Raw genomic sequence first — 19168 nt, 5'->3', positions numbered from 1 at the left:
ATGCAAGTGAATTTCGATTAAAAAAAAAACCAAAAAAATAAGAATTGGTCCCATGTTCTCGGCAATGAAGTTAAGTATCAGTAACAACTATTACCTGAATTCCAAATCTATACATATTGCATATTGCCCATATCTCATCACACAGGTTTAACTGTGTTAAATAAATGTATTGCTAAACAATTTAAAATGGTTCTGAAATTTACAAGGGGGCAATGCAAGATCTTTTACCATCTCTTAACACTTTAGCAGGGAAAGTGGTGCACCAGTGAAAGCAACTTGCACAGAGATAGTCTGTTACTTGTAGGAGCAGAAATGTAGTTAGGAAGATGGCTTGGTTGCAATGATCGACAGGGGCTCAACATTACCAAGACCAGAAGACATCTTAGTAATGTTTGATGTAATGGACCTCTGCAAATTCACCCTAACATATATTTGGAAGCAAATTAATAACGTTTAGAAAGAATTTTGATAAGGGCTGATTCTAAGTGCGGCTGCAAAGAGGTGTATATATCTTTTCCATAAAAAACAAATCATCCTGACAAATTTGCATCACAGCCTGCAGGAAATTTTCTGTGGACAGAGAAGAAGATAACATACATGCAAATTAGAATAGGAAGGGAAGTGGTTTTATAAATCCTAGTTATCTGATAAATTCCTCGCAAGGGGGCATGTCCTTTGTGATTTTCATTTCCACACCAAACAAGATCTGCTTCATATTTTGCTGCTGTACCTAAAATTTCTTGATGCCAAATTGATATTCCGAAGAGTTTTTTTTTTTTTTTTTTTTAAATGGCGTCATTTACAGAGGTATGGAACTTCGGTTGGAATCACTTTCAGAAACTTGCTATGCTGTGACAAGATTATCACAGCGTAGCGCTATGTGAGAGTGAGTCAAGAGACCAGATATAAGGATGGACATTGCAAGCAGAGGGAGATGGAAAGATTATGCAAAGTGATAGCTGTGGAGGGTAGTGAGGCATAGGGAAGTAGAGAGAAAGTGGACTGTCATTTACATTAGAGGCATCACTAGAGTGGAGTGTAAACTATGTTGCACTAAAAAGTCAGTCAGAATAAAATGCAGTTGTACATTTCTATGAGACCACTTCTCTGACCTACAACAATACTGAAGACACCACCTACTGCTTCTTTCACAAGGTTCGTATGTAACCTCATTAGCCACTACATCAAATATACATCAACCTTAGCTCAAACTCTAAAGCCTAACACTACCCTATAGACTAAATCTGATTCGAGCTATAAACTGAAACCTTACCCTAACAATAAACACTTTTGCAAACATTAACCTCGGTCCTAATGCCAACTCTAACCTCAGACCTAAGCTTACCTTTGGCTTAAACCAACCCACAGCACTAGGCTTATCCTGGGCCGAGGCATAGTGAGTGAGCTTTGGGGGCGGGTGAATCCCAAATAGAAAAGCAGTGAGCCGCAGGGTGAATGGGTGAGATGACCACGATTCGGTATGGACTGCTCCAATGAGGAGTATGGTCAGGACAGACTTGAATAAAGTGAGTCTCTTAGCATTTAGCAGAAAGGTACTCCCTTGCATCAGCGACACTCAATAAGAGTCAGTCGGACTGCAGGTATTATGCCAAAGTAAAATGTATTCTACACTGGTGTAAAACCTGTGTCTGATGGCCCAAAGGTGTAGGTGCTATTGGAGGCAAGTCATCTGTCCTATTAAGAGTGGACGCTGGTGCTGTTTTTTTTTCTTCTGTTTGATGGCGCCGGGTATATCCTGGCAGTGGGGGGACAGTAATAAAATAAAAAATTACCCCCACGCAGCCAGAGTGTGGGGGGGGGGGGGCACTCCCACTGTGCTAATCCAGTTTTTGGAGAAAAAAAACTTTGGAAAATTCTGACGTACATCTGTCATGCTTGACAGCGGGTCCCTTATACTCTTCCTACACTGACAGGACCCACCATGACGGCAGTTCCTGCCAATGTATAGAGATGTCCGATTGACAAACGGACATCTCTAAATTTGGCAGGCAGGGTGGCGGATGTAAAGAACTCGGCCACTCTGTCTCCCTTTAATCCATCTGCCGCACCCTAAATCAGGCCCACTTTCTAGAGTGGTAGAATGGGTGAAAAACAATGGTTTAGAATACTACCCGGGGGATTGTCATCGGGCAGACCATTTGCAAATATCTGTTGCATCACCTTTTGGGTGTTTGATGCCAGTAGTATATTTGGAAACAACATGAGACAAGTCTGCTACTGCCAAGCTTGTGAATTCTTTAAAAGCTGTACATTTACATCCATTCTGGAAGTACTTCTATGGGTGCAGATTTACTACTTTTTTGATAAACCGGTCACTATATATAATTACGATCCTGATCTAAAAATAATGAACTTGTTAAAAACCATTTAGTTAAGTCAGGATTGAGGAGATAAACCAACAGACATTGCAGACCCCAAGAACACATTTATTTGAGGGGTGTCACACCCAACACACCCCTATGCATCTATGCCCCTATGCTCACTCCCAAAGTAATACTTTATCTCAAGCGCTAACCACAGCTCTAAACCTTACCCATGTGCAAATGCTAAACTTTAGCCATACCACAGCTCTTACCCTAGCCTTACAGTAAAGCGTGCCCTAACCCTCAATATGAACCTAGCCCTAAACCCTAATTTCATCACTTACCCCAAGCCTAACCCCCCACTACCACTACCTCTAACTCTAAACACCTACCCTTATACAGACCTCAGTGAAGTGACAAACCTAGTATTGGTATTTTCGATATAGTGCCTCAGATGTAGTGGTAGGTTGATATAGTAGCTTCAGGGTAGTGGAGGAGCATCTGAAATATCCAAGATTGCTTAACACTTGGAGTCACCAAAGCAGGCGAGTGGATATTACTCATTGAAAATGTGCATAAAAGGCTGCATGGGTATACATTAAACATACGCCCTAAGCTGCCCAAGTCTCTTAAAAGTGTTACAAATGTAGTGATGCGAACAAATGAAGGTGTCTTATTTACTTCTCACTGTAGGTTTCTAGGTTTATCTTTTTTTATTCCTAAAACAATTAATATTGCTTTCTAAAAGATTGGTACTCCTGAGAAAGCAAGTAACCAGAGGATTTCGGTACCAGAAGACTGTGAAATGGCTTTGAAATCGGAATGGTTGGCATCTATTGTGTCTCACATCAAGCAACGGGATGACACTTTGCAGTGTGGTCATTTTGAAATAGTTGGACGTAATATTGAGGTTAGGCGCTCGTAGGTTGAGGAATGGCTGCAGTGTTTCACCTTTCTTGGGGATAAGGAAGTACAGAGAGAAAGCTCCTATTTCTTGCTAACCTGTTGCGATGATTTCTATCACTTCTTTGAGGGGGAGGGTGTTTACTTTCTCCAACAGCTGCCTGCAGTGTCCTTGCTGATGGTCTCAGGGTGGTGGATCTGGAAGGGTGGTGTGGACTTCTATATAGTAGCCATGGAATGATGGAAAAGAACACTGATCGGAGAATATCTGCTCACACTGAGGGAAGTATAGCCCCAGTTTTACACAGAAAGAGGTTGGGTGGTTGGAGGAAAGGAAAGGTGGATCACTGCTTATTGGCAAAGGTGCAAGACCCTAGTGTATTGTCATAAAAGTACAACCCCAGTGTCCTGCTTTATCTCCTCTGATGCTTGCATTTCTGAACAGGCTTCTATATATGGAATTGACGTCTAGGTGTGGTGGACAGTGCTTTGGATGCTGTGCAGGTTTGAGAAGAAATACCATTCTTTGCTGCTGTTTCAGGACACCGGTGGTCTTTTGCTGTATCCATATAATATTCGAATTTTGTTTTTTTAGCATTTTACCCACTGAGGGCTAAATAGTTGTTATCCATCAAACTGAAGTCCAATAAGGTGTTGCTGACCTTTTGGATGGAACCTTGCTCATGCCATGTATTGGATCATAAGAGGATGCTGGTTTTGCACTGCTTGAAGCCATTTTCTGCAGCATCAAGAGTGCACCGGAGGCATCCGTTATTGGTTTACCCTCCCTTCTACAGTTTCCTTTATCCTCTTTGTATGCACGTTGGAACTTTTGTCCTTTCTGCTGGGTGACCCCATATTTTTTGCATTTCGTTGAACCCAGTTTTTTTGTTGGCCACAGAACTCTGTGCACTTTAACCCAGCTAACCAGAGGTCAAGGGCCTGTTCGCCTCCTTTCAACTTGATGAAATTGGTATACAGCTGATTGGCATTTTTAATTTACTTTAAAGTACCTAATATATGGTACCAAGATATACCTAGGGCATGAACGTTAAGTGTCACAAGTCGACTGCAGCACCCTTTGTACCATCCACTATAGTGACAATGTATACATGACTGGCTGCGCAGCTGTGCAGATTTAAACTGCAAATTCGACCTCTCAAAATAACCCCTTCTGACTGACCTAAAGCCCTCCTTTTAAATATTTCTAGGTCACCCCTAAATAGGCTTTATTATCCAAAAGTTTAATGTTAAACATGTCCTTACATTGAAAAAGCCCTAAAAGCTATTTTCACTGTTGCATGGTTGGCTGTTACATAGAAAAACATATTTAATACTAAAACTGTATTTCAGGAATAGCTGGAAAAATAATTAAACCACTACCTTTAATAGTTATGAATCCAATTTAATGGTGGTCACATTTTTTCTGTATATTAGAGAAAAGTAACTTTTAGAAAGTTACCTTTGCCCTAACTGATGTCCCTGAAAGCTACATCTACATTTTGCTCTCCCACGTCTTCAAGCTAGCAAATACCAAATAAATAGGTGGGAATGAGTTGTGAAATTGCTGAGGAGCAAACAATAGGCTGACCTCAATGGGCAGAGATGGCACCTTTGAACCGGATAGACTATGCAGGGGAGACTGGAGGGATCCTCTTTAACATTGAAGTGTTCAGTCCTACTTGAATGTCACATCCTGCTTGACAGGTCTGCAGGGGTTTTTCATATGACGCTTGGGGCGCACTTCAAAGAGGCCTATCCTGATGCAGGCAAATGTTAGAAGACACTTGGATACAGTCCTTCTTTTGTCATCTCCAGCCAGTCGGACCCCAATCACAATCTTTTAGATATAACTGTGACAGAACTTGTTTGCCAAGGCCTGCTGGGTTTACGTAGAACATTTGGGATGCAATGCAAAGGAGGGAAACTGAAAGCCAAAAAATGTATGTGCATCTACCGTCTGGTAGAACAAAGCTGAGCTTTCAGCAAACAGACTCCTGTCTCCAAGTTTATTAGGATGCAAGGACTGTCTAAAACTGAATTTTAGTGGAATATACGGAAGGACACTAGGAATACCACAGTACACACTCCACACACACAGTCCTCAAAACCCAAGTTTAGTGTGGCCGAACACTTCGGCCATCTTGAAAATGCTCACAGTGGGTAGGGTTAGGTTCATGAACCTTTACCCCATTAGTTAAAGCATCCCAAAAGGTCCTTCTTACCCACTAGCTCACGCCAGGCATAAATGTGGAACATCCAGGCACCCACTTCAGAAAACCGATAAGAGGACTGAACCTGCTGCAACCTGAAAAGAGTCCCGGAGAGCTGCATCTGTTCTCTCTCTCTCTCTCTTATACCCAAGACAAATATATGCACTTCAACCATGATAAGGCTGCCCTTTTGCTCAAGCTACTGGCATACAACAAGCTCCAAGATGCCTTTTCTGCAAATGCCCAGCTGATCAGTGCCAACTAACTCACCAGCCTGTGAGTCTCCATGTGCCACCCATGAGGTTGTGGGATGCTTTAGATTTGTACTCCTGTGGTAGGTTGGTACTTAAAGGACTAAAGTCAGAAGGTAAAATCTTTGACCTGGCCAAATCTGGTTAGTGTACCTGACCCGCTTGCCATCACAGTCAATGTCGAATTGAACCTATGACATGTTCTCCCTCAAACACTATCATTTGCACAATGTGCTTTTTGGTGGTATTTCTACATAACATTTTCAAAATTCATGACTCTGGTTCCCCTTATTGTATTTGTGAAATTTTGTTTATTAAAGTATGCTCTATTATTCTAATCTGTTAGGGCATTTTTATTGTTTTGCATTTTTTCTTTATTGCGGTTTTAATACAGCATAAATACCTTACACATTGCCTCGAAGTTAATCTGGTCTGCTTTGTGCCATAGCTGCTACTAGGGAGTTGAGCTCGGGTTTATCTAGTGACTTTTGTGGTTCACCTTAACAGGAATAGTGATTATTACTTGAGGTGATAATTACCCGCCTCCACTAACAACACAATTTCCTACAATGCAACACAAGAAGGTACCTGAGAAGTTGTTTCATCTTCCAAGTGTTGGCAGTCATGAATGGTGATTAATGCCATGAATTAGCAAGTTCCCTTGTGTAGATCCCTTCCTTAAAGCATTTTCTTTCACTTCAGCTTTGATCCGCTTACTCTCCTTGTCAGGAGGTGGAGCTGAACCCTGCTAAGTGCACTAATCCATGCTTTGTTAACAACAGGAAAGTCTGGAACTACAAGATGGCGATTGAACTATGGGTCTTGCAGTGCCGGCCTGAACCCTTCCTCTAACCTGGGTGCGACTTCTTGTTTTGAAAGGGTCTTTGAAGTTGTCTGCATTAGCCAGAAACTCTATGGAATGTTCAGTCTTAGGCAATTTCTCTACAACAGTGCCCAGCCCTACTTCCATATGCATGGGCACGTTTGCCGGGCCCTATTAATGCATTATATATCAAGGTGTCATCTAATGGAGAAGCCCAAACAGAGTATGGATCTAGGGATGAGTCGTCTTGAGAGTCAGCCCTATAATTGTGCTAGGCGTCAATTTGTTGGTTGTTTGGCCTGGGCTCCCGACACAGCTACAGTGGATCCGTGGAGAGGTCTTGATCGGAGATCAAATGCAATGAATGTGGTAGGGACAGTTGTGGGGGGGGGGGATGGTGTCTGACCTTCTCTTCTTGGAAATGGGGAAGAGCTTAAGCACCCCAAAAATTGTCCCCTCGAATGTGATTTTTAAATTTTTTGTGGGGTATCTGCATGTTGGAAGGGGGGGGGGTCAGGTGACATTATGCCTAGTTCCTCTTTCTGGTTGGAGTCAAGATGGGGTTTGGATTCGCTGTCAACTTTGGTGCTGAAGGCTGGTCACTTTTGTTTCTACTTCAAGAGTCTTCCGGCACCAAGAGGCACTTTTTACACTGATCTCAATCACTGTGGTTGCAGCGGACTGCCTGGCCTCCTTCTAGGTAGGCCTGATCGGTCACTGCATGGGCTCTCTGGGCCCTTCTTTGCCCCTGGGTGGAGGCGGTTTTTGAGATGGATTCCCATGGGGAAACTCTTCTGTGCCCACTCAAAGTGAAGAGAGCTGTATCCATTTATCAGTGTTAGGCCTAATCTGGGTATAGATGTCAAGGAGGGCCTGGAGATTCTTGATCTCAAGAGTTCGGGTCATAAAAGAACACAACATAGGGTTCTACTCTTGATGGGTCTGCGGGCTACCGAATGACACTTCCCCTCTATAGTAGGAGTTGACTCCTTGAATTTCTTTGGTGGTCATGGCAGAGGTGGATTCTGTTGTGTCCATTTTTTGCCTTCAGGGCTAAACAATTTCCTTTGAACAAAAGGCATTACGCACCAAGCAAGCACTTTTTTGGTTGCCCCAAACCCAATTCTACTCTGACTGACTGTGGAGCAGAATTTTAAAGGCTTTTTTCTCCATACTTTCCTCCGCGTGAGTCATTCATGACTTTTAACACAACTTGTTATGAAGAATATATGTCATAGTGATGTCTTGCTAACCTGGTGCCCCAGTCCTCCAGCGTCTAAATGTTTCATATTGAAGCAGCAGCAAAGAAGTTAAAAAGCGTCTGAACTCAATATCAGAAAAGAACAATTTATGTTGAAGTCTGTGCCCCGGAGCATTAAGGGTTCCAAAGGGGAATCACAATTCATCTCAAAGCAGAAAGCTCTTCTTTGAAGAGAAACTACTTGCAATGGCCAACCTCCACCCTAGATGGCAGGAGAGTACACAGCATGTGATCTACAACTACACATGCTGCAAATCCTTTGGTTCTGACTAACTGCCTCGACGACGAAGCAAGCAGGATGAAACATCTTGACAGCACTGCTGAAAACGGATTACAAAATTGTTGCTAATGCCACAAAAAGTAGTCACATCGGCCTTTGGACTTGTAAGAAGTGGGAATGTAGAAACCTCAAATTCAGTTCTAAGCTGCAGTCTTTTGTATTTTATATACTTCAGCAGAATGTGCAGCTTTTCTACAACCTAGCCATAAACCAATAGCTATTATTAGTCTAACAGAGGCGCTAGGTCAAACGTGTGAAATACCCACTGCCCAATTAAAGATCTCCTATTAACCAACCAGGGAGTTAGTGCCCATTTTCCTTCCATGACGTATTGGCCAGCACTGGCAACCTAGTTATGCCACTGACACCAACAAGAGATAGATATATTGATCACCAGTGAGCACCACCACAAAGTTTTTGTGCATCATTTGTTTGTTTACGGTTTCAAGGACAGCCCTTATTACAAATGTTGATCATCCACAGATTCCACTGTGCTGACTCAACACCCACTCCATGTGTGTATGTATGTAATACACAAACTTAAAATAATATGCAGGCAAGCAACAATAACTTTAAAAGCTTTTGTTTTAGAAAAATTGTATATAAACATCTTTTGCTACTTGCCCCTTGCAACTTTCCCTCTTCTATTTCAATCTGTGCTACAGTGTTGCTTAATATTTTATTTCCTTTATGATTTAGCCTATATCCTTCCTACCAACATTGTGTGAGCATGATTTTAAATGTTGGCTAATTCCTCTGATATAAACTGAGGTGATGCTGTAAGGACTCAAATGAGTGTTACACCATGCTGGATGTTGCCTTTTCATAAAGATTTTTTTTTTTAAATCAGATAGATTTTTTACTCGCATGTAGTACTAGTTCATAAACTATATATAAATGCACCTATACATAGAAGATGTTTTTTTTTATTGTATAGAGTGGTTGATTGCTAAATTGGTATTATGTATTGCTTATGTTTTCATTATCTGAGGTGGACTGTGTAAAGTTCTACTTTTTCTATTACATTTGTTTTTAGTTTTATATAGCACAAACCAGGCCAACAAGTTATAAGAGTGCTTCACATAGAAGAGATGCGACACAGCAGGAAGTACATAAACAAAATGAAACCAAGTCTCTGTAAGGGACAGGTTACAGGAGAACGCAACAGAAGGTGGAAAAACAGGCATCAAAAGGATAGTGTAGATAGGCTTGAAGAAGGGAATTACTTACATGGAGAATACATGCAGGCAACTAGAATAGAAAGAACTGTTACATGAAAGCAAGATAGGTTGAAATATCATAATTGAATGTGATTGAATTGTAATTACAACTGTTCTTAGATTGCATTAGTGTTCAGATTTACATGGGTATAAGGTAAAGCATAGATGCAGAATCTAAAAATTCTAAACTGAAATAAAGTTTTTTTAAAGTTTTTAAACAAATGTGTGGATACTTGATAGTGAAACAGTGCATTGTTTAGTCTAGGCTTTCAGTATTTTTACCGGTTTAATCTATTTGGTGTTAATTTTTTCCACAGGATAATTTCTGATGGAAGGCAAATAGGAATCACGATAATGGCATGTGCCTAATTTAAATTAAAAACGTACTTTGTGTAAAATTTCTAGCCTTTGGTGCTTAGCCATAGAAGCATGTACTATAATTCTCTAATTTTTGGAAAATGTTTCATGCTTTTAATTAAATAAGGTTGCACACTAAATATCAACATTTTAACTCAGGGAAGTTTGTCCAATAAAATACATTTCATAATCCAGATGCCTCCTTTGACTTGGATTCTGAAACTGTCATTCAGTACCTGGAAGTCCTATTTGTCAAAAATAATTCACTTTGATGTTATTAATAAATTAGAGTCAAATTATATTTTAGCATTTTGATTACAAAATCAGACATTTGTGAACTGCTGTGATGTGAATTTGTAGAGCTTCTAAAAATCACCTACCACTAGTTTTGAACACAATCACATGCGTATAAATGAATTTTGAGTTATGTACTTCAAGACTGCCTGATTCACAAAAGGACAAATTTTACCTAACTATAGGTCTACCATAGATGTACAGTTTCCTCACACTCAAAACATGTGTAATTCACAAATTGCAAGTTACAGGCCCAAGTTTAATGAATGTGCTGCATACACACAATTTTTCACACTCAACCCGAGAACTAGAGTGAAAAAGTGGCCATGCATCTGAGGTGTTAATAGAGCTGCCCAGGATATGCAATATAAGTGATGCTTTTCACCCAAAAAGGAAACAATCCCACAGAATGCACAAAACTAACAGAAACAATTATCTTCTCTCCCACAATTAAGCATTACTGGCTATAACAGCATTCAAGAAAACTAACATGGATTCTTATATTCATATTTCCAAAAGTCTTGTTTCTAAAGAGAAAACACACATTTTATATGTTAAAGTAAATAATTAAATTTTCACTATGCACTTGACCACGTTAATGGTCTTTGCTGTGAACTTGGTGCAGTTACCCTCACGCTTTTCATTTCTGTGAATCACATATTTCTGTACATGTCTTATTCCAGACTTAGTAGTAACTGTTGTATGTAATACGTTAGTCTCTGAATTACTGTAAATCAGTCCCAGCTTTGATATGTTATAAAATAGTGTATCTTTGCATCTTAGCTTAACAGAAAAACTAAGAAAGAAGGTTAAAAGTTCTAAACTGAACTTCAATACATTCGAGTAATTGGTTAAAATAGGAGGATGTGCACATAAACTATTGCTGACAACACTTTCTGAATATTTGCCACTGCAAAACTCAATAGCTTAAAAAGCATTGCACAAAACACAAACTAGACTGAAGGCTATTTCAGAGTAAGCCACACTGATTCACAAGAAATTCTGGTCATGTTTTATTGAAAAATGTATGCAGCCTAAATTGCCTTGGACTGATACTTTACAGGAAATCTAAAGATAGTTCATTTTTCCACTGTGACTGTTCATACGTTTCACAACAGAACTGCTTTCCACATATTACCCAACAATTACCTCTAACGATTTGATAACAGGATATATATATACGGTGTTGAAATTTACAATTAAATTGTGGATAAAGTTATTACTTACCAGATCCAATTTTTGGGATAAAAAGCTACTACAAAGACTAATTGTTTGTTGTAATTCAAAACAAGGCAGAGTTGATCTTTATTTTCTGAATAAAAAAGCAACCTTTAGTAAATATTATTCTTTATTTTACATAAGTGCCTTTTTAAAAACGTATCTTTGTCTTCACAAAATTGAGTATTGTTTCAAAGCAAAATGCAGAAAACAAAAATAGTGTGCAACTCTAGCACTTACGATTTTTTTACATTTTAAATACTGAAATAAATAAAATATTTCACATCTTTGTTTTTCTCTTTAGTCGCCACAGTTAGTTTTTTTTTTTTTAGTCTTTTCCATTGAAATATCAATTCCAGTTTGTTCTGGATTTAAAAAAACCACAGTGAATTAAAAAAAAAAAGGTGGGCGAAGAGGTTTTCTTCATATTGCACACACTCAGGGCATTTCAAGAGGTCACTAGAATCCAGGTCATCATCAATAATATGCTGGAGCATAAGCATTGTACAAAGGGTAGGATGCTCTATTTTCCATCCTAAAATATTTTCTCGAGGAATACTGGAGTCTGTGATTGGAAGAGAAATACAAAAATTACTTCTTGCTTGAAAAAGCTATTTGAACAAACATTAATACAGTTTAAAAGACGCAGTGGCTAGTTTATATTAAAAAAAAAACATACAGCCTACCCATATAACTTGATAACTTGTGTAAAACATAGTAAAGAAAGTTTTCAACCAAAACCCAAGATACATTTTCATCACAGTGGACTCAAATCAAATAGTGAATTGTGGACCCTAGCAGGGTTGGCTCTCAGTGCTTTATCATCTAAAAGATAATCACAACTTGAATACTAAGCTTGAAGGTACATATTTGGTGTTTACACAGAGTTTCATAATTCCTTGCCCATGGTGGTTATTCATGCATTTGTGTTCTTTTGCACATTACTAGAGAGGTTATTTCACCTCTATGGGTTGAAGAGGTGGAATATAAAATGTGTGTCACTTAGTGACATGCATCAAATGAGAAGATTTGCTGTTCATAGGGGTAAGGGTCTACTTAACCAAAACGATCATTGCTTGTGGCAGCAAAGAAATGTAACCATCCCTTCTAAGCATTCCACACATAACTTAATCACTGCTCTTGTTTACACATATACACCAAAAATGGTAGTCACGAGTGCAGAACTGAGGTGTGGCTTTACTGCACAGAGAGCCTGTGTGTCTGAAACACATGGAATTTACTACAGAATAGATTAAAGTACTATGTAATCAGTCATTTTACAAGTACACATGAGCTTATATTAACCTGCAAGTCTTAGATTCATGTTATGGTGGGGGTATCTATAGTATATACGTTTGAAGATGTGTGAAATCCAAATTGATTAATTCCAGGTCCTCTTCACATTTTATATTATTTCACATTCTTCATAGCAAGTACCACACAAAGCCAAAAGGCTTCAGCATGTCCTGATTCAACATCATACCTGTGTTTAAGATGGAGGGCCACTCCAGGGGTTAGCAGATATGTATACTTCACAGATTACGTGAGCATAGATTTAATACGGAATATTTGAGGCCAAACGTATTTAGCATCCTTTATGGAATGGTGCCATAACACTTTACCTTGCCAGGCTTTTAAATCACATTATTTTTATAAAGCAAACAGTCAAATTTGTTTTTGTACAAAAGCACATGAAAGTAACATTTTAGTGACTTAAGAAAAGGAAGAAAGATTAGCTACTACACCAAAATACTGTTCTGCAAGTTATCACTTATCCAGTCTGACAATTCCAAGCACAAGTGCCAACGAATGTCATGCTTCTGATGACTCTTCTTACTTGAATTTCAATGTACCAATGAGAGCTGTAATATAGGCTGTAGGCGCTTCTTATAAAGTATAACTATGGTTATATCTACAATAGATATAACAATATATAGAAGACATGCATATGTTCAGCATGTAATATGCTTTTGTTAAAAATAATTGTGACATTTTGAGTATGGGGAGGCACCATGACCCATGAGAGTTGAAGCCTTAAGTGGGTCATGATTCCCCATATTTTATATAGCCCAGGAAAATAGCTATCATTCCAAGGTTTTGACGCAGATGACTGAAACATGGTTCTCAGTTTAAGCACATGGGTCGGTGCAGTGACTTCCACAAGAACTGAAGAATGAGGACTGTGCTGGCATTCATGAGAGACTTTTGAGCTAAATCAACTTGTAACGCTATGATGTTGGCTTGGATTGCTTTGCATCTTCATCACTGACAATGGCTATGCAAAACCCACAAATAAAGTCAAGAACAAATACTTGTAAAGTATGGAAACCTAAGACTAGTGCTAGAATTTTTGCTGCCCAGAAGAAATGTCCAAGTATGCATCTTTTACAACTCCACCTTCCTGATAGCACATGCACGCAAACACTACACAACTCTACAATTGGAAACATTTGATGTAGCAACTGTGTATCCATTCACTGCAATACTGAGGGGCCCAACTACCATATTAAGAGTTTTGAACCTTAGAAGGGGGGGGCTGTGAATGTAAATTGCACATTCTCCCCCGCTCCTAGATGCATCAAATTGAGCAGATATTGTTTGCAAGACGATCACAAGCTTTACCTTGTAAAAATCTTGTAAGCAAATCCGCGTGGGGGAGGCACACTTAACACCTGCATTGGAATCTCAATTAAAGTGCAAACAGGAGCTTATACCTGAATCAGGGCTCGTCCGGGTAAAAGAATGAATGAAAACCTTCGAGAAATAATTAAGCTCTCTCAAAGTGAAAACACTTTAAAACAAAGGAAAAGCTAGCTTGATTAGCACTTTGGAAAGACAATGAATGCAGCGTTTGTAGATATATATATATATATATTTTTTTTTAAGTAATTCTTTTGTGTTGAGAATAGATGGTATGCAAAACCATTACCTTTTATTTATTAAGTAACAGCATACTGATGACACAAGTGCATCGCTAGAGAAGCCTTCAGTGTGATGAGCATTTTTACTTGTTCTTTCCGAAACGGACACTCTGACAATAAAGCATCCAAGATGGGATGAAGTAGACTCCTTGGGTAAAAGAAATGTGTGGCACTACTCTCTTACTGCCCCAAACAAATGTCTGAGTGTGTCAGATAATAGAGACACCCCTTTTGAAACTCAGGTCTATAAGTGCAATTATTGTCAAGTAAAAGTAGTGTTAGGGAAAAAAAAATAGGAGAACTAAAACTATAGGTTCTTCAGTCTTAAGAGAGGACTAAACTCTCAGACCTGAGTCAACAGTATTTTTGTGAAATCTGGGAATGACCAGCTCAGAGGTGTTTTTTATGCTTTTTTGCAAGAGAAGGATATCTTGTTTTTAGTGATTTACACGAATAATGGGAAGAACGTTCAATCTCAATATTCAAAATATGAAGACAATAAAATTTTACTGAAAATTGACCAGGCACTATTCACTATGCTCACCCCAGCACAATCAACCGCCTTTGAGGCATGACCGCTCCGAGATGAACTCAGCCTTCTAGTAGGAGTGAAAAAGTGCCCCATAAGGTTGCCAGGGGCCCTGAACCTGCCTTCAAAATCCTGTGCATGATGGTGCATTCTAGTTATTGGTTGGTGGAGCAGTCTGCTTTGTCAGTGCTATAAAGAACAAGGTTGTTGCATGGTAACTTGTTCCCTAACATTCATAAATCACTTGCCATTGGTCAACATCCATCTTATTAGAGGGACAAGTATGGTTCAACCACATGAGAGAGCAACAACAGGTCTATGAGGCTCTTGGATACATGGCTGCAATGGCGCTAACCTGTGGAAGTGCATTTGGTTTGTTGCTTTGCAGACGGCAGCAGTGAATCAGCTGAACCACAAAATAAGAATTTTGAGTACCTTCAGGTCATACGCCTGTTTTAAATCTGCTCTTTCTACAAACTGACCACTATAACTGTTAATAGCATGAAGTATCTTGTAATCTGATTCTTACGGATCATCCTACTGGACTTAGCAAAAAGAGCCAATTGAGTACTGGGAAGACTATAAAACTTGACCAAGAGCACAGTTTATCTACATTTTTGTGTGGCCTCCATATTCATTTAGTAGCCCAAATTCAACAATGTTGCTATTCCACTACTGCCATTTTCATCATCACTACGCTAGTTATAACTTACAACTGACTGGTCTGACAAACCCAAGCAAATCAATCACAACGTTCTGCTGATATGAGTTGGGTTCCCACTACACGGTTTTCAGAAATCCTGATACAGAGCCAGGGCGAAATATTGTTGTTTTCTACTGAAAAGATAAGGGGCCTTCCTCAGGAACACAGTTGGATATGAAAGTGAATCTACAATAAAAACATGCTACAAAAATGAAATTTCCCCCTACAGAAATGTGGTAAGCAATGGGCGGCAGCAAACACAGAAAGAAGTACTTTACAATTTCAAACATTTGTTTCTTTGAAATATGGGTTTGAACATAGGTAGCTAGGAGTCTATGTGCATTAAAACATGACCTACAGCAACCTTACTAATTCCTTGCATTGAACCGGAAAACAACAAGAGCATATCAATTAAACAAACAGAAACAACTATTTAAAATAATCTTTGTATGAACATACCTTATCTGCAGCAGCTCCCCTCTTTCCTAGTACAAGAAAACAACTTGTGTATATATCCAGTGTCTTTCAGACTTCAGCAGGTATTGCTTTGGTTTATTTTGAGAGGTGCTTTGTAAGAAAAAATAAACGGAAAAAATGAGTCTCTTCGGAACTACAGAAAAACAGCTGGTGGGCCACAAATATATATAGATATTAAAAATATACACAGAAAAAAAGAAAAACAGGTGAGGTATTTTCCCTTTATGTTTCTTCCGCAAAAGTATTGTTTTCAAGGGTCCAGTCACTTTTGCAACCATGGTTTTTTGACAATCCTTATGACGAAAATTAGGAGAATAAAGACAAAGTAACTCCATGAACGGAAGACGTGGAGACCATGAGGAAGATCAGGCGATTTGTGTTACAACGTTGGAGAGGAGACATTTGTTTTCTACTGTGCAAGGTCATCAACATCTTCAAGCCAACCATGTTAGACAAAGAGCAGCCATGTTGTTACTCCTTCAGCCAGTAAAACCTTGAAGCTGCAGAAACCACCAGAACGTTCCTCTGTTATGAAATGAGCAAACCACATCTGCTTTGCTTTTCTAGAAACTTTACAATATCACGTAGGATTCTATTTCTTGTTCTCATATCAGCTGCAACATATAAATATTATGTAGAAAACGATTTTAGGTGGCTCTCAGTCAATGGTTTCTTTAATTCATATGAAAACACTGAAGAAATGAAAATCAACTCTGCCCATTTAAAATAAAATTTCTTTAAAAAATAATATCCACAGTTCAGATGTTCCAGAAGTAAACAAAAAATGTTCAAAGTAGCAGTATAGATTTGTGCTTTTGGGAAACACACACAGCCTCAAAAAAATGATCTAAAAAATAGAACTGCTAATAATTACAAAGGCAGTAGCCCCCAAAAGTTTGTTTTTTAGCAGCTGTCCGTTTTGTCTGCAATAGGAGAGCAGCTGCCAGGGCTCAATAGGGGCTCTTCCAGCTCATCATCGTCAAAGCCTTGAAACGTCGATGTGTCACTTTCCGATGTCGAACCAAACAAGTCCTCTGCGATGCTGGCCTCCACCTTCCTGCCTTCTCCTCTCAATTGAGCTGACATGTATGATGAATATATCAGCACATGGGTTAAGCAACAGACACAAATTGTTAACAATTCTTTGCACTGACAATTTAGTAAGTACAAAAAAACACCCACAATACCCAAAACAAAGCACACACCCTTATAAGATAATAGCAGCGAAAGGGTTAAGTTTTGTTTTTCCTCTATTTAAGAGAATTGTTCAGGTTCCCTACACAGGTTTCATACCATTAAGATATGTTATAGCAAGATACACAATTTGAATGGCTCCAAATTTAACAAATGGGCATTTAATGATCATTCCCACTTACGCAACCTGAACACCCAACAGCATTTAGGAAGTTAGTTTCATAAGACAGTGTTCCTTTTACCGTCTCCCAAAAGTGAGCATAAAATCTTGGAAGAACAGAATAAAAAGAAAACAATATCCAGTTCATGAATCACAAAACAACGTTAAAGAGAACCTTAAGGTTGCACTCTAAAGGGCTCAAAGGCATGTATTATGAGAGTTGTTGAAATGTGTTTTCCTCAAAACGAGACACCTTTACTAAAATATGTAAACATGAAAGGGTGGGGGAGACAGATGACAGCATTCAAACATTTCTTTTAACAAATCTTTTTGAGTGGAAAAATATAGATTGTGCCGAAGAGGAGCAGACAGTGAGAGCTTTTGTCAATAGAGGTTTGCAAACGTAACTTCTGACAATATGTAGGTATTCGGAGTGATCTGTATTGTGCTTACCTTTCCAATTGTGGAAAGATGCTTCAAGTATCCAAAGTAACATACTATACCTTTTTTTTGTTCTTTTGTTTGTTCAATTAAAAAGCATCACAACAGAAAAATGTAAACAAAAACTACTAGTATACGAGAAATAAAACAAAAGCAAATACAGGTAAAAGATAAGAGCATGACTAAGCAGTTTGAAAGGCATAAGAGTGAGGGCTTTTTAGTTAATGCATTACTGCTGATGTGGCAATCTAGAGTTGGGTAAGATTTCGGCATTAAAGGGGCTGTATCTAAACGTTTATGAAACTTCAACTAGCATTAATGTCCTCAGATGAGGAGCTCCAATATGACAATGTCTGGTACGTTTTAAGTTTTAAATAAAGTATTGTTTGTATTTGTTAAATGAACACTATTAACTTATTTTATTGGTTGCCACAGACTGTCAAAGTTTTTATTCTTTATAATGAGTCCAAGTAATATTCTTAACATTGGGTGCCATGTTATCATTCCTCGTCCACCTTCAGTAATTTTTACAGTTTGACTGCATATGTACATATGGTGAAGGACATTGCTGACCGTTTCCACAGGGCGCATGCACACACTGAAGAGGAAATGGACAGAGCATTTAAGGGGAACACTACAAAGATATGGCCATCACATTTGACAAAGGTGACCCAAATATCATTTATAAGAAATTACAGAATATATCTTTCCGGAGGCCTTCTTGTAACGCACAGTGAAATTTCATAAAGACACCTAAGTGCAAAATGTATTGAACAATGGCATAACATGTTCTAAATGTACTGATGCACACAATGACATGAAGCAAGGTTGTGTTTTGGCACAGTTACTAATTTCCCTTTACGGAGCCGATCATTCCTTCTCTTTCACTCTGGTAGGCAGAGAGTTTACATGTTTACTGTATGCCAAAAACATTGTTCTGTTGAACTTAACAAAAGTCAGTTTTTAGAGGAAACTAATTTGCTTTCATAACGATATGAGGTTGGTTAAATTATCAATAAATGACCCAAAGTAAGGTCACCGTGTTCTAAAAGAAAACAAGGTTTACTATGCAGATTAAGCTATGGAGTCTGTATCAACCTATTTTTATTTGAGAGCATTCTTTGGCTCATCCTTAATTTGGATCAAGAGCAATTGATAGAAAAATCAAAGTCCCTAGCAAATGGTCTACACAGCTTCAACACAAGTACAGGAAGTGAAAGAACAAATGAACTGAAATAAATCTATGATGCAGAGATTCCAGAAATCCTTTCACATGTACTCCATGCATTTATTTGAAACCCTGATTGCCATTTTTTACGGAAAGATTAAAACAGAAATACTGCTCCAGAGCCAATCTATGAAAGAAATATGACTAGAGCTGGCAATTACATGGATTTTTTTAAACAGCATGTAACCAAGTGAATACATTTTAGTTTAACAAGAATAACTCTACATCCCATACTTTGCAAAGTAAGCCTTGTAATGAGTTCATTCACAATACTCGCTCTAACCCTGAATTTAAAAAATCACTGTCAATCTCTTTATGGTAATTCTAACTGTAAAAGGAAACAGTTGAATCCTTTTACTCAAAATGACTTA

At 38.6% G+C, this 19168-nt stretch overlaps 1 protein-coding gene across 5 annotated transcripts in view; it reads right to left on the bottom strand.

Moving 5' to 3' along the window:
* The window catches only part of DPF3 (double PHD fingers 3), a 499249-nt gene that overhangs the window by 11039 nt on the left and 469042 nt on the right, over positions 1-19168 (bottom strand). For 2 of the 5 annotated variants that reach the window (XR_014968956.1, XR_014968957.1), the window contains exons 10-11: positions 15757-16853; positions 11257-11709 (exon numbers count right to left, since the gene is read on the bottom strand). The exons of 2 other annotated variants lie outside the window; for them this stretch is intronic. Coding sequence is in view for 1 of the 3 variants with exons in the window: in XM_085627280.1 (XP_085483406.1) it covers positions 11516-11709 (194 nt within the window). In the remaining 2 variants the exon portion in view is untranslated. Of the gene's footprint in view, positions 1-11256; positions 11710-15756; positions 16854-19168 lie in introns of those variants that run through there. One more of the 5 variants, XM_085627280.1, reaches the window with a different exon arrangement.

The sequence above is a fragment of the Triturus cristatus genome, chromosome 9 (assembly GCF_964204655.1).
Source record: "Triturus cristatus chromosome 9, aTriCri1.1, whole genome shotgun sequence".
Classification (NCBI taxonomy): domain Eukaryota; kingdom Metazoa; phylum Chordata; class Amphibia; order Caudata; family Salamandridae; genus Triturus; species Triturus cristatus.
Note: the sequence above shows the minus strand (reverse complement) of the source record. Positions and strands in the feature narration are given on the sequence as shown.